The 27,664-nt window shown below is 34.8% G+C and overlaps 1 protein-coding gene across 2 annotated transcripts in view; it reads left to right on the forward strand.

Annotated features, from left to right (window-relative positions):
- The window catches only part of DPP10 (dipeptidyl peptidase like 10), a 667,274-nt gene that overhangs the window by 621,158 nt on the left and 18,452 nt on the right, over window positions 1-27,664 (forward strand). For both annotated transcript variants that reach the window (XM_004608165.2, XM_055119680.1), the window contains exons 18-21: window positions 4,299-4,397; window positions 4,504-4,573; window positions 26,608-26,802; window positions 27,558-27,612. In XM_004608165.2, coding sequence (XP_004608222.1) covers window positions 4,299-4,397; window positions 4,504-4,573; window positions 26,608-26,802; window positions 27,558-27,612 — 419 coding nt within the window. The remainder of the gene's footprint in view (window positions 1-4,298; window positions 4,398-4,503; window positions 4,574-26,607; window positions 26,803-27,557; window positions 27,613-27,664) is intronic.

Genomic DNA, 27,664 nt, shown 5'->3' on the forward strand with positions numbered 1-27,664 from the left:
CAGTGACCCCCAGTCATCACTGGGTTTTCACAGAGCATAGTATCTATGAGCAGAAGACTTAAAGTGATTAAAATTAATGGCATGTGAGTTAGACAATTGCCAGAATAAAGAAAAATAATTTTTAAAAGAATGTAATAAAATCCAGAACATAAAATTGTGGATGTTATAATAATCAGGATCCAATAAGATATTACTGACTATGTGAAGAAGGTGAAATATGTGACTCAAAACTAGAAAAAAGAGGCGTGGAAAGAAATATTCAGAAATAGATTTAACATGTAAAGTGCAAATTGTTGACTATTACAAATATAAGTATTTAGAAAAAATGAACATAGTGAGAAAAATGCAATAGAATTTTATGAAGAAAATCTATTAAATTTAGACATATGAAATTTAAAACATCACTAGAAAGTAATAAAATTATATATAATTGATAAAGACTATCAGTAGACACAAAGATAAACAGAATGAGAAAAGTGAAGGCAAACTTTCTAAGGGTCAGTATCTACAGTAATTTAATTAGAGTTGAGAATAACAAGGAAAATAGGTTTAATAAAATTATGACATAATCTAAGTTTAATTAAAAAATCAAATTGCACAAAAATTCTAAACATGATAAATATCAATATAAAATTAATGATGAAAATAAGATATGTTTAAATTATTGATGTTAAAACAATTTATTCACTTATTTCATATATACTAACTAAGCCAGGAATGTAAAACATCAGGAAAATCTAGCAAAAGACAATTGAACAAAAACGTTGAAAAGGCTGATGAAAAATTCATCCAGGCAAAACTGTAAACTAGAATGGGAAAGTTAGAAAATACTCTTCCAAAGTGAAATCAAAACAAAGAATCAATATTTTAAAAAACTGAGAACTTTTTCAACTAGCCTTATTTACTTTTTTAAAAAAGTATCCAGGAAATTATAAAATTGCTTAAAATTATAAAATTGCTTAAAATATATTGTAGCACTGCTGTAGCACTGTTGTCCTGTTGTTCATCAATTTGCTCAAGCAGGCACCACTAACATCTCCTTTGTGAGACTTGTTGTTACTGTTTTTGGCATATCGAATACGCCATGGATAGCTTGCCAGACTCTGCCATGTGGGTGGAATACTCTCGGAAGCTGGCCGGGTTCTCTGAAAGGGATGGAGGAATCAAACCCGGCTTGGCTACATGCAAGGCAAACACCCTACCAGCTGTGCTATTGCTTCAGTCCAATCTAAAATACCCATTTAAAAATCTAATCACAAAAGAGCAAATCACAAAAGAGCAAGTCTATAGGAAGGACAAATAAAATGTTGAATAAATGCTGACAAAAGTGAACCGAAGCACTGCACTGTAGCACTGTCATCCCATTGTTCATTGATTTGCTTGAGCAGGCACCAGTAATATCTCCATTGTGAGACTTCTTGTTACTGATTTTTGCATATCGAATATGCCACAGATAGCTTGCTAGGCTCTGCCATGCGGATGGGATACTCTTGGTAGCTTGCCAGGCTCTCCAAGAGGAACAAAAGATTTGAACCCAGGTCGGCCGCATGCAAGGCAAATGCCCTGCCCCTGTGCTTTTGCCTCTAGTTGAAAAAAAATGCACAAACAATTAATAACTGAAGAAATCAATTAAATTGGTAATAGAATCATAAAAGTTTATCATTAACATTTTCGCTAATGAGATAAATGATGTAAGTACACTCTTTATAGGCATAAAATGACAGTAATGGGCTATTAAAAGTAAATTTTGGCAAGGGTAAGATATTTGCTACCTATATTAAATCAGCAAAGCTTTTAAAGAGATATACAAAATTTTATATAGGAAAAAGTACAATACATAAATATAAGAAATATACTGTCACTGTCACTGTCATCCCATTGCTCATCGATTTGCTCAAGTGGGCACCAGTAACATCTCCATTGTGAGACTTGTTGTTACTGTTTTTGGCATATCAAATACACCACGGGTAGTTTGACAGACTGCTGTGCAGGAGAGATATTCTCAGTAGCTTGCTGGGCTTTCTGAGAGTGGTGGAAGAATCTGAACCTGGATGGGCCTCGTGCAAGGCAAACGCCCGACCCGCTGTGCTATTGCTCCAACCCTAAAAGATATACAATACATAAATATTCCATTACATATTAAGTACTGCAATTCACAATGAATAAATAATCCATTAAAAAACTCCGCAGAGCGTTAGTTAAATGTGCTCATTTCCTACTTGAATATGAGGCCAGAGTTAACCACTGACCCACATGTTCCTCCAGCTATGTCAGGAGCAACTTGGAGCACAGAGCTGAGGGTATATATTATGCATGGCAGGGCACAGCCCAAATCAAACAAGCGAAAAAAGAAAAGAAACAAAGAAAAGTCCAGTAAGTGAGCTTCACTGATGCAAAATTTAATATGTGAGTAGCAAGGTTATATATAAAAGCCTTTCAGAAACACAAGGCCAACATTAACTGGATTGCAAACACAGACAAAGAATTCTTTTTCAGGAATAAAAATGGAAAATTCTTCAGCTAAATACTGTCAAGTAAAATCTAACACTTAATAAAATCATACTGCATTATTATCACGTATGGTTTTTCTGTAGAATCTATGGTTGCTCTAAAATGAATGATTATTAATCATTGTAATTCACTGGTTAAGTGTCAAAAAATTAAGAAAAAATATATTTGAAAAAATAGCAAGATGATTTATACTAAACAACTATGAGTCCAAAGAATCTGAAAAAACAATTGTAGCCTAATGAGAGACATCTACAAAAATATACAACCGACATATTTAATTTTGGAAGATTCAGTACTTCACTCCTAAAAATGAGGAAAATTTAGTGGATGTCATTTTTCACATCTATTCATCATATGACACTGTAGTAACTAATTTCATGAAATCTGGAAAATGAAATAAATATAGGAAAATACTGCATTCAGAAGACATGCCTATAAACCAAAGAACACTTTGATATAAAAAAAATGTTCTCTTAAAAAACATATATGGTCCAATGGCTCAAAGGCCTAGAACACATGCTTTTGTTAAGCCTAGAGCCTAAAACACGACACAGTTCCTGGAGCACTGTCCAGATGAACCTCTGAGCACCAGACCGAGAGTTAATACAGTGAATCACATCTTAACTCATGTTTTGCAAATAGAAAGTCCAACAAACATGCGCAAATTCCTGAAAATTAAACCAAAAATCATTGGGACTTTTGAAATATCAAATGGGAATAAATATACACTTATTCATAATTATTGATTGGGCAGGCAGAGAAAGGATATAGCAGGTAGGGTGTTCACTTTGAACAAGGTTGACCCAGGTTCAAGGTTCTATCCTTGGCACTGCATGTGGGCCCCCATTACAGCTTGGAGTGTTTTCTCAGCACCTCCAGATATGGTCCAAATGAAAAAGAAAAAAATTAAAAAAAGCAGAAAAAAGACAAGTGCTTATTGATTGGAAGACCCATTGTTTTACTATGTAAATTGTTTTAGTAAACTTATATAAATATATATAGATAGCATATCAGACAAAATCCCAGAAAGTTGCTAGGACACTGGAATTTTATGAGTACTGCTTTTCTTTCATTTTTGGTATTTCTTTTTTTTAAAATACTGTTTGTTTCTATATTTCTAAATTCCTTTTTCAAATTTTTTAATTAATTTTTTTCTGAAATGCAATGTTCTTTTCATCCGACCCAGTATATTTTTATGTAGTAATTTTTATGTAGCACATATTCTTTAGGTTATGTTTTTGGCATCCAATTTGTTTTTTTAAATTTATTTATATTTCTACTTAACATTCCCATTTTTTAAATTAACTGAATACAAAGAATATGGTTGTAATACGTAATTTAATGCAGCCATCAACCCACTATTTCAAATATGTCCTTTGGGGTAAATTCTATTAGTTAATTTTTTTATAGACTCTGGATTGATCTTCCTTATTTTTTGCATACCTGGTAATTTTGCATTAAAATCTACACATTTAAATTTTATCTCACTATTGCTAGATGAATTCATATTCTTTTAAATATACTTAAGTAAGATAGTAATATAATTACATTTTTATTTGGAACTATAAATGCTAATTACCACTACATAGAACACTGAAGAAAATCATACAGGACTGTGAAAACTCAGGGAAAAAACATAGTAATTTAGAAATAAGATTTAAATCTGTGTTCAGCATAGTGTCTACCAATCATAAGAACAGCTAAATAAGCATTTGTTGTAAGCATTTGTTGTATTGATTAGCAACACACAGCATCCTGTGATTTACTGTGCCCTTTTTGATTTATAGAATATTTTGTATTGGAAGGCAATTCTATGCTGAAGGAAGCTATCCAGAAGAAGAAGATAGTAAAGTCAGAAATTAAAATGCTTCATATTGATGACTATGGTAATGTTTCGTGAATGCTATATTATTTAAGAACAATTTTCTCTGTATCTGTAGTTTAACATGTAAATGACTCTCCATCTTTAATGTTCTGCTCTTTCTTTAAAAGAACTTCCTTTACAGTTGTCCTTTCCCAAAGATTTTACGGACCGAAACCAGTATGCTCTTCTCTTAATAATGTAAGTATTTCATTTGTTTCCGAAATAAAGGGATTTAAACATTTTGTATATTTTAAGACTCAAATGACAGCATGCTGATTTAAAGAAAGTAAAGAATTCCAGTGTGTCATTAATCAGGATACCTGTCAGTTGTAGGCATCCACCAAGGATGCCACAGATAAATAATATCTAAGAACTTGAAGTTTCCTCTGAACTCCTTTTTTGTGTTTTTAGATCTAGAAAATAAGTTTATGTGAACATTATTTTATCTAATTGCAGGGTTTATAAGTCCTTTTCTAAGAATTTATTAGGCTTTTTGTTGTTTCACCTCTGTAAATCTAAAAGTTACATTTCCTGTAACTTCTTCATATTAACAAGATAGTATGTTAGTATGTTAGTATGTTAGTATAGTCCCTACCTATGTGAAGGTGTGAAATCTCGTGCTTACTTAGTATTAGTGGGACCCGGGCAAAAGTTTTACAGATTTTGGAGTTGTCAGCCTGAAAGAGAAATCAGATAGACTTCACAACTTTTTAAAAACATTAGGCTCTGAAGGATGGAGAAAAATTATCCTGCCCCTAAGATGTCCTTCCATTCAATTAATGCATACAAAACTTGGTTTAATGATTGAAGTAACCTAGTTCATGAGGTTCTTTAAAAACTGCTTATGCTGTTGTGATCTGACCTACATCAGATGTACACCATTTGATGTACATCACCACTACATCAAATGGTGGAAGCTAAATCCTAGCAAGGTGAAACCAGCTCAAAAAGCCCAAAAAGCACCCAACCCTGTCACTTGGCTAAAAAGTTTAGAGTAAACCTTTATACCGTCTAAATCACTGTCAATGTCATCATTATCATCCCATTGTTCGATTTGCTCAAGCGGTGCCAGTAAGGTCTCCATTCGTCCCTGTCATGTGCTAATGTAGCCCAATGGCAAATGGGGGGCTCTTTCAGAATCAGGGAATGAGAACCGTCGTTGTTACTATTTTTGACATTTCGATATGCCACGGGTAGCTTGCCAGGCTGTGCCTTGCGGGTCGATACTCTCAGTAGCTTGCTGGGCTCCCTGAGAGGGACCAAGGCTTTTGGGCAGCCTCTCATCGCCTTTACAGGTGTTCCCAGACTACCGAATGTAAGCTTTTGGTCAACTGGCATGTTGTAACCATCTGCAAACTGTCAAACATGCACCTGTCTGTGTCTCTGGGCAGCACCTGGGACATCTGCAGCCTCAGGTTGGTCTCTTTGAAGTTGATGAAGTGTGCCCCTCTAAATATGCTCCATCAACCATCTAAATATATTTTTCCCCTTTTGGGTCACACCAAGCGATGTGCAGGGGCTGCTTCTGGTCAGCACTCAGGAATTACTACTGGAGATGCTGGGGGAACCATATGGGATGCCGGGAACGAACCCGGGTCTGCTACATGCAAGGCATATACCCTACACATTGTACTATCACTTTGGCCCCTAAATTTGCTTTTTAAAGTCTTACATGGGCCTGAAATATGGAATACAAAGAATATCTGATGGATTAAAATAGGCCTATAAAAGATGGAGCAGAAATTTTGCAGCTATTGAAGACAGTGCAGACCTCCAAAGTAATTATGCACTGCAGGGACCATCAAAAAGAAGATATTGAGATAATTATGGGAAGGAGTCTAGCAGATTCCAGAGATATAAAGGCAGTCCTTAATCTGTGTTCAATTATGGGACTTATATTCCGTTTAGAGAAATTTTCTTTTATCCAGAATTCTCTGAAGGAGTGGAACAGTGTTTTTCAAAAAGGAGCTAACATTTGGTTTGTTAAACAAGAGAAGTTACACATTTCTGTGCCAAGTTGATGGGAAATAGTTAAGGATTCCCACTTATGAAAAGCTTTAATAGCATTAGTCAGAGCTATCTTCCCTGGAAAGGAGCTAAACAGGACAGTAAGAGATGGAACACAGAGCCGGACCAGATCTCTCCTGGAACCACCTCAGCATTGAGCACCCCCACCCCCACCAAGGGGAGGACTGGCAGTGGAGCTTCACCAAATGCCTATCGGCTCAAGGCACAAAGTTGTTCTCACTTATACCTTCACTCAGAGGGTAGAAGCACCCCCACCCATACTGAGGAAAACAGAAAAGTGTCTAAAGTGCTTCTTAAGAAAAAATAATTATTGGAGGCTGGAGCTATAGTACTATATCTTGCACAAGGCTGACGCGGGTTCAATCTCTGGCACCCCAAATGACCCTCTGAGCCCACAAGGTATAGAATTAAGGAGAAATCCCTGAGTATCACAAGGTGCAGCCAGAGGGTGAAAATAAGGAAAGTAATTTTGATTTGTCTTACCCAAGTCATCTACAGAGTGAGAGTAGTATTTCTTTCATTTCTAAAGTCACCCAAGATTAGCATCTGCTTTAAAATAATTTTTTAACCTGGCATTGCCAGTTCTCAAGACAAAAGGACACATGTACATGATTCTTAAAAATGCATTATTTCAACAAGACTGCATTCACTTTATTTAGACAGATTCTTCGCAGTTTATTGTACAGAATATTTCGATTCACTTTGGTAAGTCAAATAATCTTGAAAGATAATGTTAATTTCTTTTACTCTTACTGACAGACCTTAACCTCACTGAGGGTCTCGAGTCCAAATCTTTCTTCCCCTGGGGACAATCCCCAGTAGACAGATGGCTTCCAAATGTTTGTTGTCGGGGCTGGAGAGATAGCACAGCGGGTAGGGCGTTTGCCTTGCACGCGGCCGACCCGGGTTCAAATCCCAGCATCCCATATGGTCCCCTGAGCACGGCCAGGGGTAATTCCTGAGTGCAGAGCCAGGAGTAACCCCTGTGCATCGCCGGGTGTGACCCAAAAAGCAAAAAAAAAAAAAAAAAAAAAAAAAAAAAATCACCAAATGTTTGTTGTCTTCCCAAGGGAGAACTTGGTCATTCTTCCTGAATTTGGCTTTTTCTCCCTTTTATTTAACCTAGATGTTTTCAGTTTCTATTTGATTTATATGTAAGACTCACCAGGAAAAATATTTGTCTTAAATAGAACGTATTTTTTTAAAAAAATATTTATGTCTAGTTATAGCTCATTTGGATAAAGAGGGCTACTTTTATTTACTGAAAAATAGAGTTTCTCAGCAAAATGGGTCTACTTGACATTATTCCTTAAGACATGATTAACTTTATGCAGATGGTCAAATAGATACTTTTTCCCAGTTGTATACCCAATGGCTCTTATAAATTCTCTCTGAAGATGGCTGGCCCATCTTACTATTAAGATTTGTGATTTGCTCTGGGTGTTTTTATTTTGTTTTATGTCATTGTTTTTCCAGTGAAATAGTAAGTATTAGTGTTGATTGAATAAAAATTTGGCTTAGGGATTAACTTTGTATTAAAATCACAGCTCAAAGATAATTGTTTGTACACTGAGTATTTTCACAGTTTTTTATGAATAAGTTCAAGATAACATGAATTAATTTTTATTATTTTTAATATTTGGCATTAAACAGATACTTAGTATTTAATAAATTATAACCTTGGTGGTAGTCTATGGCAATTGAGGATTTGTAAAGCTTAAAATTGTCCATGTGTGAAATATGTAATTTAATCACCTATAAAATATTTATTAGACATTCATTTATAAAGCAGATAGTCAGGACCATAGAATTTTTGACACATTTTTGGTTGATAAAAGAATAAGAGTTAATACTAATTATTTGCTTTTGCCATTTTTATATGCAAATTCTAATAGATGGCCGCTTACTTTATCCAAACTCCTCAATTTTTAGAGGTACATTCTGAAGTATTTTGTATAACATGGCTTTATAAAACCAAATGAGGATTTTCCCCTCAATATTTATAAAATAATCTGTTGTTTTATGATCCATGTTTATACTTAAAATTCTTAAAATATGCTTGAAAACATATTGATCAGAATGGCTACGTATATTTCAGTTCTCTTATTTAAAACAAGTTTAAAACCTCAAGACACACTTTATTTCTTAAGGAACAGATGTCGTTCACACTCTAAAACAGAATATAGGGCCTGGGAGATGTTACAGCAAGAAAGGTTCTTTGCTTTACATGAACCTGGTCTTGTTCTGTCCCCAGCAACATAAAAATACAAGCCCCACCAGGAGTGTTTCCTCAGTGCAAAGCGAGAAGGAAGCCCTGACAAATGGTGGGTGTGCCCCCAAAAGCAAACTTAAAATAAACTAAAATTTAGTTTTCCTTTAGTTTTTCTTAAGTAGATTGGAGCAATAGCACATTGGGTAGGGCGTTTGCCTTGAACTCGGCCAACCCGGGATTGATTCCTTCTGAGAGTCTGGCAAGATACCGAGAGTATCCCACCCACACGACAGAGCCTGGAAAGCTACCCACCCGTGCTGTATTCGATATGCCAAAAACAGTAATGTCTCACGATGGAGACATTACTGGTGCCCGCTCAAGCAAATTGATGAACAATGGGAAGACAGCGCTTACAGTGCTACAGTGCTAAGTAGACAGTAGTAGTAGAGTAACAGTTTCTATGGTAACACTGAATAAAATAACTGAAAATGAATAGTTTTATTAAGTCAGTGTCCTTACCTTATTGCTATTCTGTGTACCAGACAGTGAAGCATAACCTCATCTCTACTGGATTCATATATGGGAAATTCTACAATGATTCCCCAAGTCAAACTGTGAACATTTCTAAGGGTTGAAAGATTGTGCTCAAAGAATGTGCCCTCTGGCATTCTTTTCTGGTAAATTTCCTTTATGGAACTTAAGAAGAAATGGTCATCTAAGGACCACTCTGAGTCCATATTTTCTGAAACCCAAGCCTAATTTCATGTTATTTGAAGTACAAGTGAATCAATTGCAACAGCATATTTTGCTAAAATGGGAAAAAAAATCTAAGATACATTGCCACCACCAAATGTATCCTCGTGACCTTAATTTACAGCTGTCTCTATGAAGTCAAGACAACCTTTTCCCTTCAAACTCCTTTACGTTCACTGTTTTAACTCTGAAAACCTGCCTTTCTCCATTTTATTTCTGTTTCATATTAAGAACCCAATAATTTATTAATTTTATACCTATGATATATATACCCATTTGAAAATATATAAGGTTTTATTCTTATATTATACTAACATTGGTGGTTTAGTTTAATGCACACTTATATTGATTTCTATGCAAGTTTCTGGGGAATTAAAAAGTTCAAGTATGCTCAGAATTATATGGGAAATATCAATTATAGTGCTTTTTAAAATATAATAAATTTCTATACATAATTTATGTGCCTGAATCCTGGTACAAAACAATCCAGAAAAATCTGCTGATGAGAAAGAGAAAATATTTCTATTGTCTGTTTTTGTTTCTGCCTCCACAAATACTATCAGTAAAGCTGGGGATCTACCTTCAGTGCCAAGAAACCATCTTCTCTTCACATTTTCTACTCTTCCACGTTCATTTATCAATGCCACACTTGATAAAGGCCTTAACACAGGGAGGTTGGGACTCTTCAACAGCTTATATTAATTTTCAAACCAACATATTCTATCATGCTCCAGTGACTTTGTTTCCTCTTCCTGAATTCATCTTCCTTGACAGTATAATGAATTTATGGTCATCCATCAGGTTTTATATATCTAAAGTTTTCTTCACTCTGCTCATGTATCTACCGACATTTTCCATCATAATCCCCAGTCATCACCTCTTCCCGTACAACAGACTTCTATCCGAAGATTCTCCATATATTTTGATTTTTTAGCCTTTTGTAGCTATCACTATCTCCTAAAATGTGGTGTGGTGTTCCTATGTGGGAATTGCTTATTCCCACCACAACATTTTGGGCTAATGTTTGGGAAATCAAGAAGATAGTGTTTAGAGAGATAACTTATGAATGGCATGTAGAATGTTTTAGTACTCTAGTAAAATATATATTTTAATTCACTCATAAAGTCCAAGTACTAAATGTTACTTAATTTATTTTAGTATCTTTTTGAGGAACTAGTTCTTGCTAAGGAATGACTCTATAAGTACTTGCTAAGTGAATTAAGTAAATACATACTATCAGAAACCAAATGAACATGGTCATTATTACAGTATAACTAACTCACTTAGGATGGAAAATGTTTTCCTTTTTATTAGATAAAATAATTATTCACCATTTGATCAAAGTTGTACATATCAAAGTTCTATAACTTGGTCATCTTTATGAAAGTGAACTGTAAGCTCTCTTTTTGGAATAATTATTTTGTTAAACAACAGGGTACAATCAACTAATGCATTTCAACATGATTAAAATCCCAGCTATTCATCTCCAAAAGTCAAGATATGATCACCAATTCTATATGCATGCACTTTCCTTACAGCTAAAATATATCATTTAAAATTCTGAGTAAAAATATCCATGGCTACAGAATGATTGCTTTCATCTTTTAACCAATGGGGTTGTTAAAGTTTCCAAAATATCCAAAATATCCATGCTACAGGCACATAGTATCTGGAGGAGTTAGTTATAACCAGCCATGTCGCTACTAATACTTCTTTTACTTAGTTTACTTCTTTCTCATCTTATTTAATTGATTTTCTACTATTACTCTGTGAGCTTTATTAGTCCTCATATGAAAATGTGTATTTTCTAGCTATGTTACTCTCATTACATAATTTTTCATTGATTACATTTTGCAAATATTTAGAACTGTACCCTAAAGTTTTGTTTTGCTTTCTTCTGGGGCCACATCCAGCAAATCCCAGAGATCATTTATGTTTTTATGCTTATGGACCTCATCTGCTGGTGCTCAGGAGTCCATTTTCAGTGGAAGAGAGTTCTTTATTTCTTTCCTATCAATTGCTCTATTGACATACAATTTAACCCTTCCCCTAAGGAAAGCTTACATCCTCTTTGTACTTAAAATAAGCTTTATTCAGGGAAAATAAAACATCTCAATCTTTTCATTTTTTTCACTTTTTATCCAATCTTTTAGTACATTTATTTTCTTAATTGGAGATATTCTTTAATTTATTCATTTAATTTAATTTTTATTCATATGCCATATATTGTTATACTAGTTTAAAACTTATGTTATAGATGTATAAAATTACCACACCCACTCCACCAACAATATGCTTAAAGACCGTCAGCACTTTCTCTAAGTCACTTCTGGTCTTATCTTCCTTAATCCTCATTCCTTTCCCTGCTGTTTGTTAGTAAGTTTTGTAATCTAAGGTCCTGGATTTTATTGTTCAATACAATCTATTTTTTTTATCTGTGTCTCTATATTGTTGTGAGTGAAGTAATCCAGTATTTGTTCTCCTCTTTCTGACTTTTTTTTTTACATAATACACTCCATTTTCATCTATGTTGTAAAGTGCATGCTTGCATCATCTCTTACATCTGCATAACACATGGTATTCCATTGTGTATTTATGTACCACAATCTCTTTATCTGTTGGGGGTTGTTTTCATATCCTGGCTATTGTTCAAAGTGCTGCAATGAACAGAGATATGAATGTATATTGGAAATGTTATTTAAATTTGTCAAAGCATAGTTCACATAATTGAGAATACTTATAAAGCGTGCCTACTGTAGACTTCAATATTTTCTTTATTTTTTCTTCTGTTAAACTGAACTCCTTGAAGAAAACACTTCTTTTTGTATTGATTTGCCTTAACATAGTGCCTGAAGCATTATATGTGTTCATTAAATATTGATTGAATTGAATGAATGAATGAACAAGCAAAAGAATAAACGAGTAAAAAGTCAATACTGAGTTATTGATAAGGTGAATTAAGTCAAAGTGGTGACATAAATGATGTAAAGTTTATAATGGGGCTTACATTCTTTTTTTTTTTGCTTTTTGGGGTCACACCCGACAATGCACAGGGGTTACTCCTGGCTCTGCACTCAGGAATCACCCCTGGCGATGCTCGGGGGACCATATGGGATACTGGGAATCGAACCCGGGTCAGCGGTGTGCAAGGCAAATGCCCTACCCACTGTGTTATTGCTCCAGCCTCAGGGACTTACATTCTGATGAATACATTAGTTTCTCTGCTTTCAGTTTTCTACTCACAGAACTGTGAGGTAAATTTCTCTTTCTTAGTTTCCTGTCTTTCTGAATAATGTTAAATAATTCAAGGTCATAATTTATTTTTATGCCATATTTTCAGTTTCTCTTACTTTTGATCACTGACCTTTTAAAAATATTAAGATTTAATCACTATTTTTATTTATGTTATAATATGCATTATACTAAGTACAGATAGCACCTTTAATTCTTATTGCCATTTTTATCATAGTTAATGCAAGAAAAATATTGTCCTATTTTTTAAAAAAATGTTTATTTTTACTTAGGGGTGCTTACTTAAATAAGATATTGTCTGAGGGAGCTACTTTGGGGTTCACTTGGCAGTGCTTGGAGAAACCCATGTGGTATCATAGATCAAATTAGGTTTGACCACATTCAAGGCTAGTCCTTTAACCCCTGGATTTTTCTTTTATCCAATATTTACCTACTGTTAAGACAGGGAAGCAGTTTATAATGAATGTTCTATGTTATCGCTAATATAACTAGAAGAATAAAATTAGGTTTGAACATAAATGTCACTTACTCAATTTATAGGATTGGAATGCTTTGTTCTTTCTCTTAGGAACAAACTGAACAACTAAATTAATAATAATAGTCATTAGCAAATCATTTAAAATGTTGACCATAATCGATATCATCTTGAAACCATTTTATGACATTATCTTCCCATTGAACATAATTTATTATTATCTCTAGAAGTAACATTTTCATTTATACCAATTGAAATCTAAGTGTAATATGCTTCTAAAAACCATAAGTATATCCCTGATATTCCATATAAGAAATCAATTATCATATAAATAGCACTGTCATCACATTGTTCATTGATTTGCTCGAGCGGACACCAGTAATGTCTCCATTGTGAGACTTGTTACTGTTTTTGGCATATCGAATATGCCATGGATAGCTTGCCAGGCTCTGCCATATGGGTGGGATATTCTCAGTTATTTGCCGGGCTCTCCGAGAGGTATGGAGGAATTGAACCTGGGTCCACCACATGCAAGGCAAATGTCCTATCCACTGTGCTATCACTCAAGTTCATCATATAAATATTTTATAAAATTCCAAATGCAGGACAAAGTGTTCACTTATGGGAATTATTTAATTTTGTTTTTATTCTTTAGGTTAATACATTTTTACCAAAACAAAGTTAGTTTTGTTTCTCACAAAAAAATGACACTTTTATTTAGAGGCCTGGAGAGATAGCATATGAGCTAAGGTACTTACCTTGCATGGGGCTGATCTCCGGTCAGCCTCTGGATCCCCATATGGTCCCCTGAGCTCACTCCTGAGAGCACTGTAGCACTGTCATCCCGTTGTTAATTGATTTGCTCAAACAGGGAATCAGTAACATCTCCATTGTAAGACTTGTTACTGTTTTTGGCATATCGAATACGCCATGGGTAGCTTGACAGGTTCTGCCGTGTAGGTAGGATACTCTTGGTAGCTTGCCGGGCTCTGAGAGGGGAACGGAGAAATAAAACCTGGGTCTGCCACATGCAAGGCAAACGCACTACCCACCTTACTGTCACTCCAGTCTAACTGGACTGACTCCTGACTCCTTTTTCCTGACTCCTGAGAGCAGAATCAGGAAAAAGCCCTGAGCACAGCTGAGTGTGCATCCAAAATAGAAATAAAGTGCACTGTTATTCTAAATCCTCCCTAACATCTTTAATTTATTAATGCTAATTTTATAAGTAATTCAAATTACTTATAAAAATAAAACATACACTGCTTGATGTAGACTTGAGAGGTACTGGTGTTTATGTAAAAAAGTGAGTACAACTGCTTTTCTATCTACTGTGAATCAGAATTTAAATATTATTTCTAATTTTTATCTTTATTTTAATCACCCTTATTTAGCTATTTAGAAAAAGGTGTCCACATTTTTAAGCATTTAGAAAAATGTGTCCACATTGTAATAGGAAATGAATTAAAACTGATCATTTTACTTAACATTTTTCTTAAATAAATTGTATCTTGTTTTTTATAATTAGTAGATATTGCACACTAATCATTGGCATTAATTTTTTGATATTACTTTAAAATGAACAATCAAAGTTAATATACAAAGTAGTACCACAAAGAAAATATAAATTTCCAACAAATGTGTCAGAAACCTAACTTTCTAAGACATTTGTTACTTTACCATAATGCATCCTATATATTTTTGGTCTAAAATTTATGTTATAAAAACCTAAGCCCTAAGTAATTTCCTCTCTTTAAGGTAAATGTTGTGATGGTTTCAGTGAATTACATATTTTTATTACTAGCACCTATTCAAAGATAAAAATATCTTCCATACTTGTCAAATATGTATTTGTCATATATGTTCTATATGTGACAAAACATTTTATAAGTACTTCCTAATTTAATGTTTTTCTTTTTGGCTTGACTTGTGTTATATTGAGTTTCAGTTTGACTAGTGTTATATTGATTTGGGATTTATTTGTGCTTAGACTTTAAACAATTTAAAGGATTTTTTTAAATCTTAAATTGTTTATATCCACAATAGAAAAGAATATTAGCTATAGTATTCTTTTTAATGTAGTAGTACTACTATTTATTCAGCCATTGATTAAGCTGATTGAATTGGACATGAACTCCGCATTGCTTTTTCTAATTCAGTTTGTTCATTTTATTTTATTTTATTATTTTTTTAATCACCGTGTGATAGAGTTACAAAGCTTTCCTGTCTGAGTTTCAGTCATACATTGATTGATCACCCAACCCTCCATTAGTGCACATTTTCCTCCACCAAGGTCCCCAGTCTCCCCCCCCCACATCTCCCCCTCGCCTCTATGGCAGACAATCTCTCTCCCCCATACTATCTTTTGTGTTGTTTGTTATGAATAGCATAAGATGATGCATGGCGGGACAGCAACCACGTGCTCCTGGAACTCTAAAATTTTAGATAATTAGAGCCTGGAGCAATCTCTGCAGTGAGCTGCTTGGTTCAGAGATTCTTTTGTGTGTCTCTGGATCATGGTCATTAAGGAGTTTAAGCAGCATTGGGAGACAGTTTGTGGCCGTGACTTCCAGGGTCCCATGGGGATGGGGAGATGAGAAGGACCGGCGCATCCCCTATCCCTTGAGGACTAGAGTTTGTCGTCACTGAGCTCGCATACCTGCACTTTTCATTGGGTTCTGTAGGTTGGCAGCCGCTGGGGTTTTTAGGGGACTGGTGGAGTAATGATGAATGCAGTCACCCCATGAAGTCAGCTTGACTTATATAGTCCAGAGGCATCTATGCAGCATGCTTCTTGGTTTACAGATTCTTTTGTGTGTCTCTGGATCATAGCCCTTGTATCCCTCTTTGCCAGAGAAATAAACTATTGGCATAAACCCCGTAGGGCGTGCCCACTCACCCGCAGCATGCCACCCGCCCTAACTGTGGCTTTTGATCTCTTCCAAGATTTGTGGGTCTCTGAAATAAGGCCAATAAATAAGCTTGTATAGCTGAGCCGGAGTTGGTTTATGGGTGTGACTCCCACATATATTACTTTTGGCTATTTAATTTCTTGGTAAACTTGGCCCTAAATTGTTGGGTTCCAGCCAAAGGCACAGTGGCAATTTGAAGGTATCGGGAAGTCTGAAGGCACCATCAGACTGCTGATGCCCTTGCCCCGCAGGTACATGTTGATCTGCTGGCGACACCATACCCACTCTATATTAATTTTTAGCATAGCTTAATAGTTCAATAGTGTTTGAAAAGTTAAACTGAAAATGTAAGGCTTTGGAATTTTTTTCTTTGATTACATTATATTATTTCAGGATAATGTCATAGCTTCTCTTTTGTCTTTTATATAAAATATTGCAGTATAAAACATGTAAAACTGTGTAGCATGTGGAGAGAAGAGTTAAGAAATATCAAGTTGATGAGAAGCTACACAAGAGGTACAAGCTATTTTCTTATAATATTACATATCACTGTATCGCTGTCATCCCGTTGATTATTGATTTGCTTGAGCGGGCCCAATAACGTCTCCATTCATCCTAGCTTTGAGATTTTAGCAGCCTCTCTTTACTCGTCCTTCCCAATGGTGCTGTATTAGAGGCTCTTCAGGGTCAGGTGAATGAGACACATCATTGAATTACTGTATTTGGCATATGAATACGCCACAGGGAGCTTTTCAAGCTCTTCTCCATGTGGGCCATAAACTCTTGCTAGCTTGCCAGGTTCTCCAAGAGGGAGAACTAGACTGTCAGATGTCAGGCATCCCCATTGCAGCCCCACACTTCCAGGAGTTTTTTTTTTAACTTAATTTTTTTTAATTTATATTTTTAAATTTTATTGAATCATTGTGAGACAGTTACAAGCTTTCATATTTGGGTTGCAATCACACAATGATCAAACACCCATCCCTCCACCAGTGCACATTCCCCACCACCGATATCCCCAGTATACCCCCCCTTTCCCACCCTCCCCCTGCTTCTATGGCAGACAATATTCCCCATACTCTCTCTCTACTTTTGGCATTATGGCTTGCAGCATAGACACTGAGAGGTCATCATGTTTGGTCCATTATCTACTTTCAGCACATATCTCCCATCCCGACTGATTCCTCCAGCCATCATTTTCTTAGTGACCCCTTCTCCATTCCAACTTGGTTTTATAGTCTCTGGATGTTGGCTGTTGATGGGATTACACAGTGGCACCGGGGGCAGTTTCTGGGTGTGAGTGCCTAGCTACTGGAAAATGGGGTATCTGGGTGGAATAGACCCAGTCCCGATCCGAGCAGCTTTGGAAATCTTGGCCCTGGGTCCCACACACCTGGGGTCCTCTGCTGGTTCCTTCATGCATGAGGCTCATCTGAATGTGTGTAGAGTGGCCTTGAGCATGTCCGTGGCTGGGTTCTGGAGGTCTTCAACTGCCAGGGCTCTACTTGGGGTGGGGAGGGAAACTCAACCTGCCCCCTCTGAAGGGTATTACATATATATACAAATATATATATATACTATTGAAACAATATTTAAATTCCAAAACCAAATACAACAAAGTTCCTAGGAAAATTGAACTGGGAAAGAACTCAAAACAACTAAAAACTGCTTTTTAAAATGAAACAGTTTTAATGAGAGTATTTTAATTCTAAGAAGAACATAGGCAGAGAGACTAAGAGTCAGAGACAGACAGAGATAGACACAGAGATACAGAAAAGAAGAATGACAATACATTTTTTTAAATTCTTAAGGATGTCGTAGCAATCCCATACCAGAGTACAGAAAATCTATTAATTTTTATTTAATGAAACCACTTTAAAATAATGCTACTTTTATTAAATACATGTACAGACAAACTTTAAATAAGAATTTTATACTTGTGTCATTACTTGTCTTTTTCAGTCTTAAAGTAGACTTTTGTGCTTAGAATTTTCTGGGTTTTCTTTTTCTTCTTCTTTGGGAAAGAAAAGGGAGGGGCACAGCACTTGGACCACCTCTGGAGTGACCAGTGGAGGAGCTCAGTGACCAATCGTAGTGTAGGTATGAGAACACTCTAATGGCTGCTGCCCCTGCACACAAGGCGTGAAAGGTCTTATATCCTGTGCTTCTTTGGGCCCTACATTGTTTCTTTTCAGTCAATTTTATTATGCCATTTTTTAAATCCAATTTGTAAATTGTTATTTCTGGCCTTCTGCACCAGTCCACTGTTTCACTCTGTTACTTGTCCTTAACAGCCCTTCAATCAGAAGTCTCATGGAGACTAAGAAACTAACATGCACGAAGCATGCTAGATCTACTTTCACTTGTCCTAAATGCAAGGTGTTTGTGGATTTTTTTAACCTTTGCTGTTGATGTTCTTGTTAAAGGAATAATATAAAGTTTAAGGCTTAATCTTTTTTTTAAATCTTTAATCGCTGTGAGATACAGTTACAGACTTACAAACTTTCAGTCATACAATGACCCAGCCAGCACCCATCCTTCCACTAGTTCCGTTCTCCACCACCAAGGTTCCCAGTAACCCCACCATTCCCTCCACCCCTTCCCATCCCCTTCCTCTGTGGCACGCACATTCCCTCTTTCTCTCTCTCCTTTTGGGTGTTACAGTTTGCAGTACAGTTACAGATAGGCCTTCATGTTTGGTACATAGTCTACTTTCAGCACACAACTCCCATCTTGAGAGAACCCTCCAACTATCATTTACTTAGTGGTCCCTTATTATCTCAGCTTCCTTTTTCCCCAGCATGTAAGGCTGGATACCAAGCCATGGTGCAATCCTCCTGGCCCTTATATCTCTACTGACCTTAGGTGTTAGTCGCCTGTTATGTTACTTTGTATTCCACAAATGAGTGCAGTCCTTCTGTCTGTCCCTATCTTTCTGACTCATTTCACTAAGCATAATACTCTCCGTATCCATCCACTTATATGCAAATTTCATGGTTTCATCTTTTTCTAATAACTGCATAGTATTCCATGGTGTAGATGTACCAAAGTTTCTTTACCCAGTCATCTGTTCTAGGGCACTCATTTTTTCCCCATACTCTGGCTATCATAAACAGTGTAATAAACATACAAGTGGAGATGTCATTTCTACTGTATTTTTTTGCATCTCCGAGATATATTCCCAGAAATGGTATTGCTGGGTCAAGTGGGAGCTCAATTTCTGTTTTTGGAGGAATGTCCGTATTGTTTTCCAAAAAGATGGGAGCAGTCCACATTCCCACCAACAATGAATGGGAGTCCCTTTCTCCCCACATCTGTGACAGCACTGGTTGTTCTTGTTCTTTTTGATGTGTGCCATCTTCTCTGTTATAAGATGATACCTCATTGTTGTTTGAGATTCTCCCTGATGATTAGCTATGTAGAGAATTTTTTCATGTACCTTTTGGCCATTTAAATTTCTTTTTTGAGGAAGTTTCTGTTCATTTCTTTTCCCATTTTTAATTGATGGGGTTGGAGGTTTTATTCTTGTAAAGTTCTAAAGACAATCTTTAATTGTGAGAAAGTTATTGGCTGAGAGTGAAAGTCTTTGCAGTGGCCACCGTGATCTGGACACTGACATCATTTCCCTCTTAATTCACATATGATATACATCTTTGCAAATGATGACACGTTGAGCAAAACATACAGCATCATTAGTAATGAAAAAATCATGTATTTATATACACATACATATATAAATTTGTATACATTTTCATGTATAACAATACTCTTGAAAAAACTTTTGGATGCTTATTATTTATAAGGAATTTTATATTATTTATTTTATTACAATCCCATAAATCATTAAGGGAAGGCATTTTAATAAAAAATGGTAAGCTACATGTGACCCAATAGGTATCTCCTAATAAATGAAAACTTTATATGATAGTACATTTTTAGACTTTTAGTACTTCTCCCTAAAATGATCCAGGATAAATACATTTAAAGATATGGCTTAAATTCAGGAAAAGGTCTAGAATTCTAAATTAGTAAATTAGAAAAGAGACTTCAAAGTCTTAAATTCTTAATCCTATTTTGGCTAAGAATTCCAATTTCCTTTTGTGTTCAGATAGAAATGCTTATATGGAAAATTTATATCTTTCAGGGGTCAACCTTTATAAATTTATTCACTTTAAAATCTGGGTTATAGGGGCTGGGGACATTTACAGTAGGTAGGAAGCTGAATTTTCTTGCAACTCAATTGGGACCATGGCCATGTATATGGTTTCCCTAGTTCTATCAGAAATTATACCTTATCACAGAGTCAGTAAAATCCTTGAGAACTATAAGATATGACATTTAAACAAACAAACAAACAAACAAATAAAATTAAATCCCAGCATTTTGGGTTGCATAGTCATCAGTTGTTTACTATTGCTTATTCTCTGTCTTGGAGCAATAGCACAGCAGTTGGGTGTTCGCCTTTCACGCGGCCGACCCGAGTTCGATTCCTCCACCCCTCTCAGAGAGCCTGGCAAGCTACAGAGAGTATCAAGCCTGTGGGGCAGAGCCTGGCAAGCTACCCGTGCGTATTTGGATATGCCAAAAACAGTAACAATAAGTCTCTCAATGAGAGACGTTACTGGTGCCTGCTCGAACAAATCGATGAGCAATGGGATGACAGTGACAGTGACAATGATTCTCTGTCTCATTCTTTAGTTGAAAAAAATTGTGCCTCTAATAATGATCACCCATGGTTAGCACATCATTATTTTTATTAAGTTTCACAACAAGATAAGTATACCTTAAAAAGCTATCTTCAAATTCTGCTTCTTGTATGTATATATATATATATATCTTGTATATATATATCTTGTATATATATATTTCAGTTTATGAAGTTGTAGAACCTAGCTAAATAAAGCTATACTTATTTTATTAAATAATATAAATGCCAACCTACATTTTGAAGATAAATTATATTGCACACAGGGAAAAGTAGGTTCAAGGTTGGCACATATTTAGCATATATTCCTATTATAAGTCCACTGCAATTTCTGATATATTCCCCCATGTATTTCTTGTCTGAGTTACAGTCACAATAATTCCTTGCCAAGTTCTACTTTTCATTAGAAAATGAAGTATGAGATTGTTGTGAAGACTGTCACCTGCGTCTTATGTATACATATATATATATATATATATATATGTATGTATCACTGTCATCTCGTTGTTCACCGATTTGCTTGAGTGGGTGTCAGTAACATCTCCATTTGTCCCTGTCACGTTCAGGGTCAGGGGAATGAGGCCCATTATTGATAGTGTTTTTGGCATATCGAATACACCACAGGTAGCTTGCCAGGCTCTGCCATGCAAGATTCTAAGATTCTGCATTGCTGTCTTCCAGAAGCTTTGTTTTATAAAATGTATAACTTTATAAAATAATATATTACCATATATGTATCTATTCACAACCTTTCTATTCATGGAACAGGAATAAATCATTCAAACTGTCCAGGTAACCCACAACAAAGAGAATAAGTAAATTCTTAAAATATATATATATATATATATATATATATTTAAGGTGGCAAAACTAATCACTGTTATTTATTATTTCAACATTTAATTTTCTGGTAGTGGGGGGATTCAACTCAGATGTCATGTGAGTAAGACATATATTTTACCAATGAGTCACATCCCCTAGTCTCTAATTTCAATAATTTTAAATATAAAAAGCACTCAAGAAAGCTAGTGAGAGAGTACAGTGGCTAGGACAATTGCTTTTTATATGGCAATGCAGGTTTGATTCCCTGTACACAGGGCCCAACAAGCACAGCCAGTAATAATCCCTGAGGACAGAGCTCGGAGTCTTCTGAGTACTGCATGGTATAGCCCAAACATAAACCAAGAACAAACCTCATTGTGCCAATACATATACATACAGTGCAAGTCAAAAATTCTGTAAAACACTTTAGATAAAATATTAGAATCTATTTGGATTATATTTTAGGGAAAGTCTATCAAATACCATGGTTTTAGCAATACAAAATTATAAGAAGCATTTTTCATTGAAAGATTTTCTTTCTTTTATTTTATACCTTCATTTGTTGTCTGGGCCACACCTGGAGATGGAGGTGCTCAGGGCTGAGTCCTGGCTCTGTACTCAGTAACTACTCCTGGCAGTGCTCGGGGGACCATACAGGATGCCAGGGGTTAAATCTGGTCATGCAATGCAAACGCCCTACTTGCTATACTATCAAATTACAAATGCACATTTATAATTTGGGGGACCCTTTCCATTAGACTCAATGCATTACATGCTTAGAAGGTAAAATATCAAGTCCTCTTAAAGGTCATATGAAAAACTATGACAACAGAAGAAAAATTGTAACCAGAGTTACCTCCCAGAATAAAAGAACTACAGATGACAAAAAGTTTGTTCTACAATCTGTCAATCCCACAGAAGCTCACACACAAGGAAGCCTACTGAATCAGACATCATCTGGACAGCACATTGTTTATTTTGTTTTCATATAAAGTAGTTTCATATTCCTTAACCCAATATGTAAATTATTTTACTATACCTAAGACATAGCTATCACATGAAATATTTACAATTATAATAACAAAAAGTTATAAAGACATGAAAAAATGAGGCCAACTCTCCCGTTTTTGATGTCTAGAGAATGTCCCAAACTTCTTTTGAAAATGAATGATTTACTTGTGACTCTCAAAAGATATGATGGATCCAATGTTCTGTGATGCTATCCCAGTTCCAGCAATTAAAAGTAAATTTACCAAATTCACATCTCTTTTTACCTTTTTACTCAGCTAGAAATTATCCCCAAAGGAAAGAACTAATGTAGTAAAACTTTGCCTGCAGAGATGATTAAGAGTTTGGAATTCCTTCCTATTTTATTGCACAACTTCTGGTTTCAAGATATCCCCGAGGCCTCTTCAGACATTTGCATGTGCTCTGTAGGATGTTTATTCCAAGGTTAATTTTTTGTGCCTAATAGTAAGAGTCTATTCTGGAGTTTCATATCTGGTTTACTAATATCCCTGATGTGCAGTATTTTACCCTATTTTCCAATACACTCTTTTAATTGGCCATGACTTTCTACTACTATGTAAATAATTTGACTTAAAGAACTGGATTTTGCTTTATCTTTATTGTTCTTATGGTTTTATATAGATTTTGTTTCATGCCTAGAAAGTTAATTCTGACATATTCAAAATAAATAAGAGCAAAATAAAATTAAATTCCCCAAAACTGAGAAGAATCTCTAATAGATAGGAATTGACACCAATACAAGGAAGAGAGTTCTATTAAAGTGGGAAGACTAGGAAAAAGATGAAAGATTCATTCTCTGAATGAAAAAAATTCCCTACTAAATTCAGAGATCCATATTCTGGTTAAGAAATTAAGATAAATTTATTATTAGAACAGCTTTTACTTTTGGTGTTAGTTTATTACATCTAAAATAAACTGATAGTGCTTGTTTCTCACTCGACTCATGCTCATAAAGTCAGTCTATTTTAATCCAGGAACAAAAAGTACATGCAGATATTATAAGCAACTTTGTTCCCTACTTTCAACATCTCAGCAGAGACAGATACAGTTAGTTGTGAGTACAGCCATTTTAAAATTCTGCTGTCTGAGAAAAACAAAACTTGACATAATGGATCAACAAAGAGTAAATTATATTTTCTATATATATATTACACCAAGAGATGTTAGACTTCTGTCTTAATAATATGCAACTAAGCATATATCTGTGCCTTGTTATAAACTGTGCTTTTAAATAATTCATATGACCATCAAAAAGTTTCTGTTATTTATTTGTCGTTTGTTTAAATTAGCTGTGGATTCCTAAATTAATTGTGAAAAATGCAGTGAGCCAAGTGTAAATTGAAAATATAGCTTCCAAATTATAAAAAAATTATGACAGCATTACCTTTGAGATTCAGCCAGTGATTAAAGTAGGAAAATTCTCCCTTGATAATTAATAGCATTGTAAAAATCAGTTCACCCTAATTATTGCTTTCTATAAAAACATATAAATCTGTAGAATAAAAACCCCTCTGACTTCATTATGTATTAAGTCACACAATATGACACAGTATCTTTATCTACAGATATTATCAGAATGATTTCTGCATAGCTAACCAAAATTCTATATTGATTTCTTCACTTTAACTGTAGGAAAATATGATTTACATAAACAATGTTGGCTTCAAGCAAAGAATAGTAACACTTTTCATTACTCAATCAATCTAATAATGGCTTATAATTACTTATTATATTTCATGAGGCTCTTTCAAATGCAAAACATCTTAGGACAACAGGAAAATATTCTATTATTATACATTAGGAAACTGAGTATTAAAATTATAATATCTTGTCTATATTCAGAATTAGAGACAAAATTTTATTCTTTTAAAGGCTACAGTTACTCAACCTTTAAATCCACTTGAGTTGACTTAGACTTGAGGTTACTAAATCTAAAGAGATTGAAGTTGAACTCACAAAGATAGTTTATATTCAGATATTTGTGGTAAAATTCTAAGCATCAAATATGTAGTGTATTTAAACACAAAACTTAAAATTTTAAATTCTTTCACTTTTAACTTCTCCTGAGTCCACGTTTCCTGAAAGTGTTAAGTTAATAAGTATATGCTCTAGTCTCTAGAAACTGTTAGTCATAATGATTCATGTACGTCTCAAACATTAGACAAGCTATTGGTTAATCCAGGAATATCAGGGAAAGATAGAAACCCCAAGTCTTAATCTGGGAATTCTCAGTTAGACCATGTAGCTATATGTAGTACCATTATCTTTCAACCAGTATCTAACTTGAAAAACTGAAATAAAAGCTATAGAATGATCCAGAAGGTATCTGAAAGGTATAGAGTTCATGCCTGTTTTATAGTTGGTCTCCAGTTTGATACCAGAACATGTATGTACTCTCCCCCAGACCTGAACCTCAAACTTGATTTGGTGGCCTGGATCACCGAATTAAACCAAGAAACTGACCAAAATAATGAGCTTATATGGCTAAGAATGACTTTTAGATTTCAGACACCATTGGAGAGACCCCCTCCATCCCTTAAATAAAATATAGCTAAAGATTAAAATCTTTAAAAAGAAATAGCTTAACTGGGCTGTGTGGTAGATAAGTGTCTCACGATTTAGAAACTCCCATAGCATAGTTCTTTATGATGGACCAATAATAATAGACATGATATTGCCCCATCACATAAACAAAATATAATAATAATTGCCTGAAAGTTACATCGAAAGGTTGTTCCTCTTTCATTCTCAAAACTGAGACATGCCCTTCTAGATTAAGAAAGCGAAAAATCTAGTAGCTTGAGAGTTTTAGTTTGGATGATGTGCAAAAATATTTGCACAACATTTCTTTGACTATGATTAGCAAATACACAACCCAAATTTAATTTTATACTAATAAAAATGCCAGATCCTGCTTGGACAGAAAACTGTAAAATGAAACCCTTCCAGACTGTTAGGTCTCCATCAATTCTTTTTGGTACAACTAAAGGTACCCTCCTGGTATTTCTGGACCCTTTTCTGCACACAACCCCCTTATCCGCTCAGATCCCTTTCATATCTAGAGTAATTTTCCTTAGCAAACTATCTAGAGGTTTTTTAAAATATTGATTTGTGTGTAGGTGTTTTTAAGTAAAATATTTACAAAAAGGGCAAGAGAATTTTTATAGAAGGTGAATAAGAAAGATTTTTGATAAACAGCACAGCTGCAAATGTAGATCTTTACAGAGTAAGGTTTTTCCCTTAATCTTTTTCTATATCACAGTGATAATTATGATTGAACTATTCCTAGAGTTGTACCTAAAGAATCATTGTGCATCTACAAGCTACCATTGTAATCTGATACTTTTAAATTGCATCATTTTTTTTCCCCTGTAGAAATTTTTTATGCATTACAGTGTGTTTTCCCTTCACCTTTAGATTTCAGAGTTTTCAAACAAGTATGTCTCTGCTTTCTTTTTTTTCCCTGTCAACTTAAGGGATAAAAAAGAATATTTTCTCATATTTTCTTAAATTCTGCTCAGTGAGGATTCTGTCTAAAAAATAAAATAAGTTCAGAAATTATTTAGTGTTTCCTTTATAGTCTTACATTTTCAGTCTTCTGCATTTTTTTATTAAATTATTTGCAAGTCTCCATTACCAATTCTGTTCTCTAGTAGACCCTTTGACATATGTATTACATCTGTAAGGCATTTCTAAAAGACACCGGAAGAAATCCAGTGAGGATAGGTCTGTATGTCAAGTTGATGATCATTATTCAGAATGATCTGCATTTCTATTTTTCCATTTGAAAAACAAGTTTTATATGCAGTTTTAAATCATTTAATATTTTTTATTTTGTCCAGAAAACTTGCAGTATTTAACATTTTAGAAATTACCAAGAAAATTGTATTTATAGTTTTGGGTTTATACTCAATAGTCAACAGGAATTTAAACAAGCACAATAAACCTTTTTCACATTGTTTGTTAACCAAGAGGTGTGGAAGCTAAATTTTCTACCAGATTGTCAGTTGTTCTTGTTTTGATACCATGTGTTGGTGTATACAGGGATGAAGAACCAGGAGGACAGCTGGTTACAGATAAGTTCCATATAGACTGGGATTCAGTACTTATCGACACTGATAATGTCATCATAGCAAGATTTGATGGCAGAGGAAGTGGATTCCAGGGCCTAAAAATTTTACAGGAGATTCATCGAAGGTTAGGTTCAGTGGAAGTAAAGGACCAAATAGCAGCTGTGAAGTAAGTATATTCATGCCTATTGCCTTAATAACAATGGGAGCTATGTCAATAATCGCAACTACTGCTGATTCAAGGATTTTAATTTTAGTAATTGGACAATTCCCTAAATTAATCATCTAGGTTATCATTTTTATTCCCAAGTACTATAGACTCTAAAAGCACTTTTATATTGTACTTTATTATGAATGTATAATTCATACTGGAATAATGAAAATTGGAGAGACCTTAATTAAACAACTGTTATTTATTCACTATAATCCACAGGTCTATTAATTATTGACTCAAGCTTGCACAGTATCTTTACCAGACTGGCCTGAAATTAAACTAAGATATTTTTGGCCTCTAGATATTAAGTAGGCCTGAAATGTTACCAACGTCTGCATTTATAACAAACTAGCAAAACAATATAAAAATTGCAGGGGATTCTCTAAACAAGAACAATTTTGAAAAGAGAACAAACAGAGCTACAATCATTTCAAGTTATTTCTCTTTGTATTTTTATGTATGTCTCCCAAATAGAAATACTTTTTAAAGTATACTTTTAAAGTATTACCTGGCAATGCTCAGAGCTTACTCCTAGTTCTTCATCAAGCAGCCATTCCTGCTGTATTTGGGGGACCATACATGGTTTTATGGATTGAACCTGGCTTGGCCACGTTCAAGACAAGAGCTTTAAGCATAATTCCCCAGTCCTAGATATGAATTCTTACATGTATTTGACTCAAGAAGATAACTTTTTAAAATTTTCATTGCAGATTTTTGTTAAAGCAACCATACATTGACTCTAAGAGATTAAGCATTTTTGGAAAGGTAAATTCTATTACTGTTCATATATGTGCATGGTATATATTATTTATACATA

The sequence above is a fragment of the Sorex araneus genome, chromosome X (genome assembly GCF_027595985.1).
Source record: "Sorex araneus isolate mSorAra2 chromosome X, mSorAra2.pri, whole genome shotgun sequence".
Taxonomy (NCBI): domain Eukaryota; kingdom Metazoa; phylum Chordata; class Mammalia; order Eulipotyphla; family Soricidae; genus Sorex; species Sorex araneus.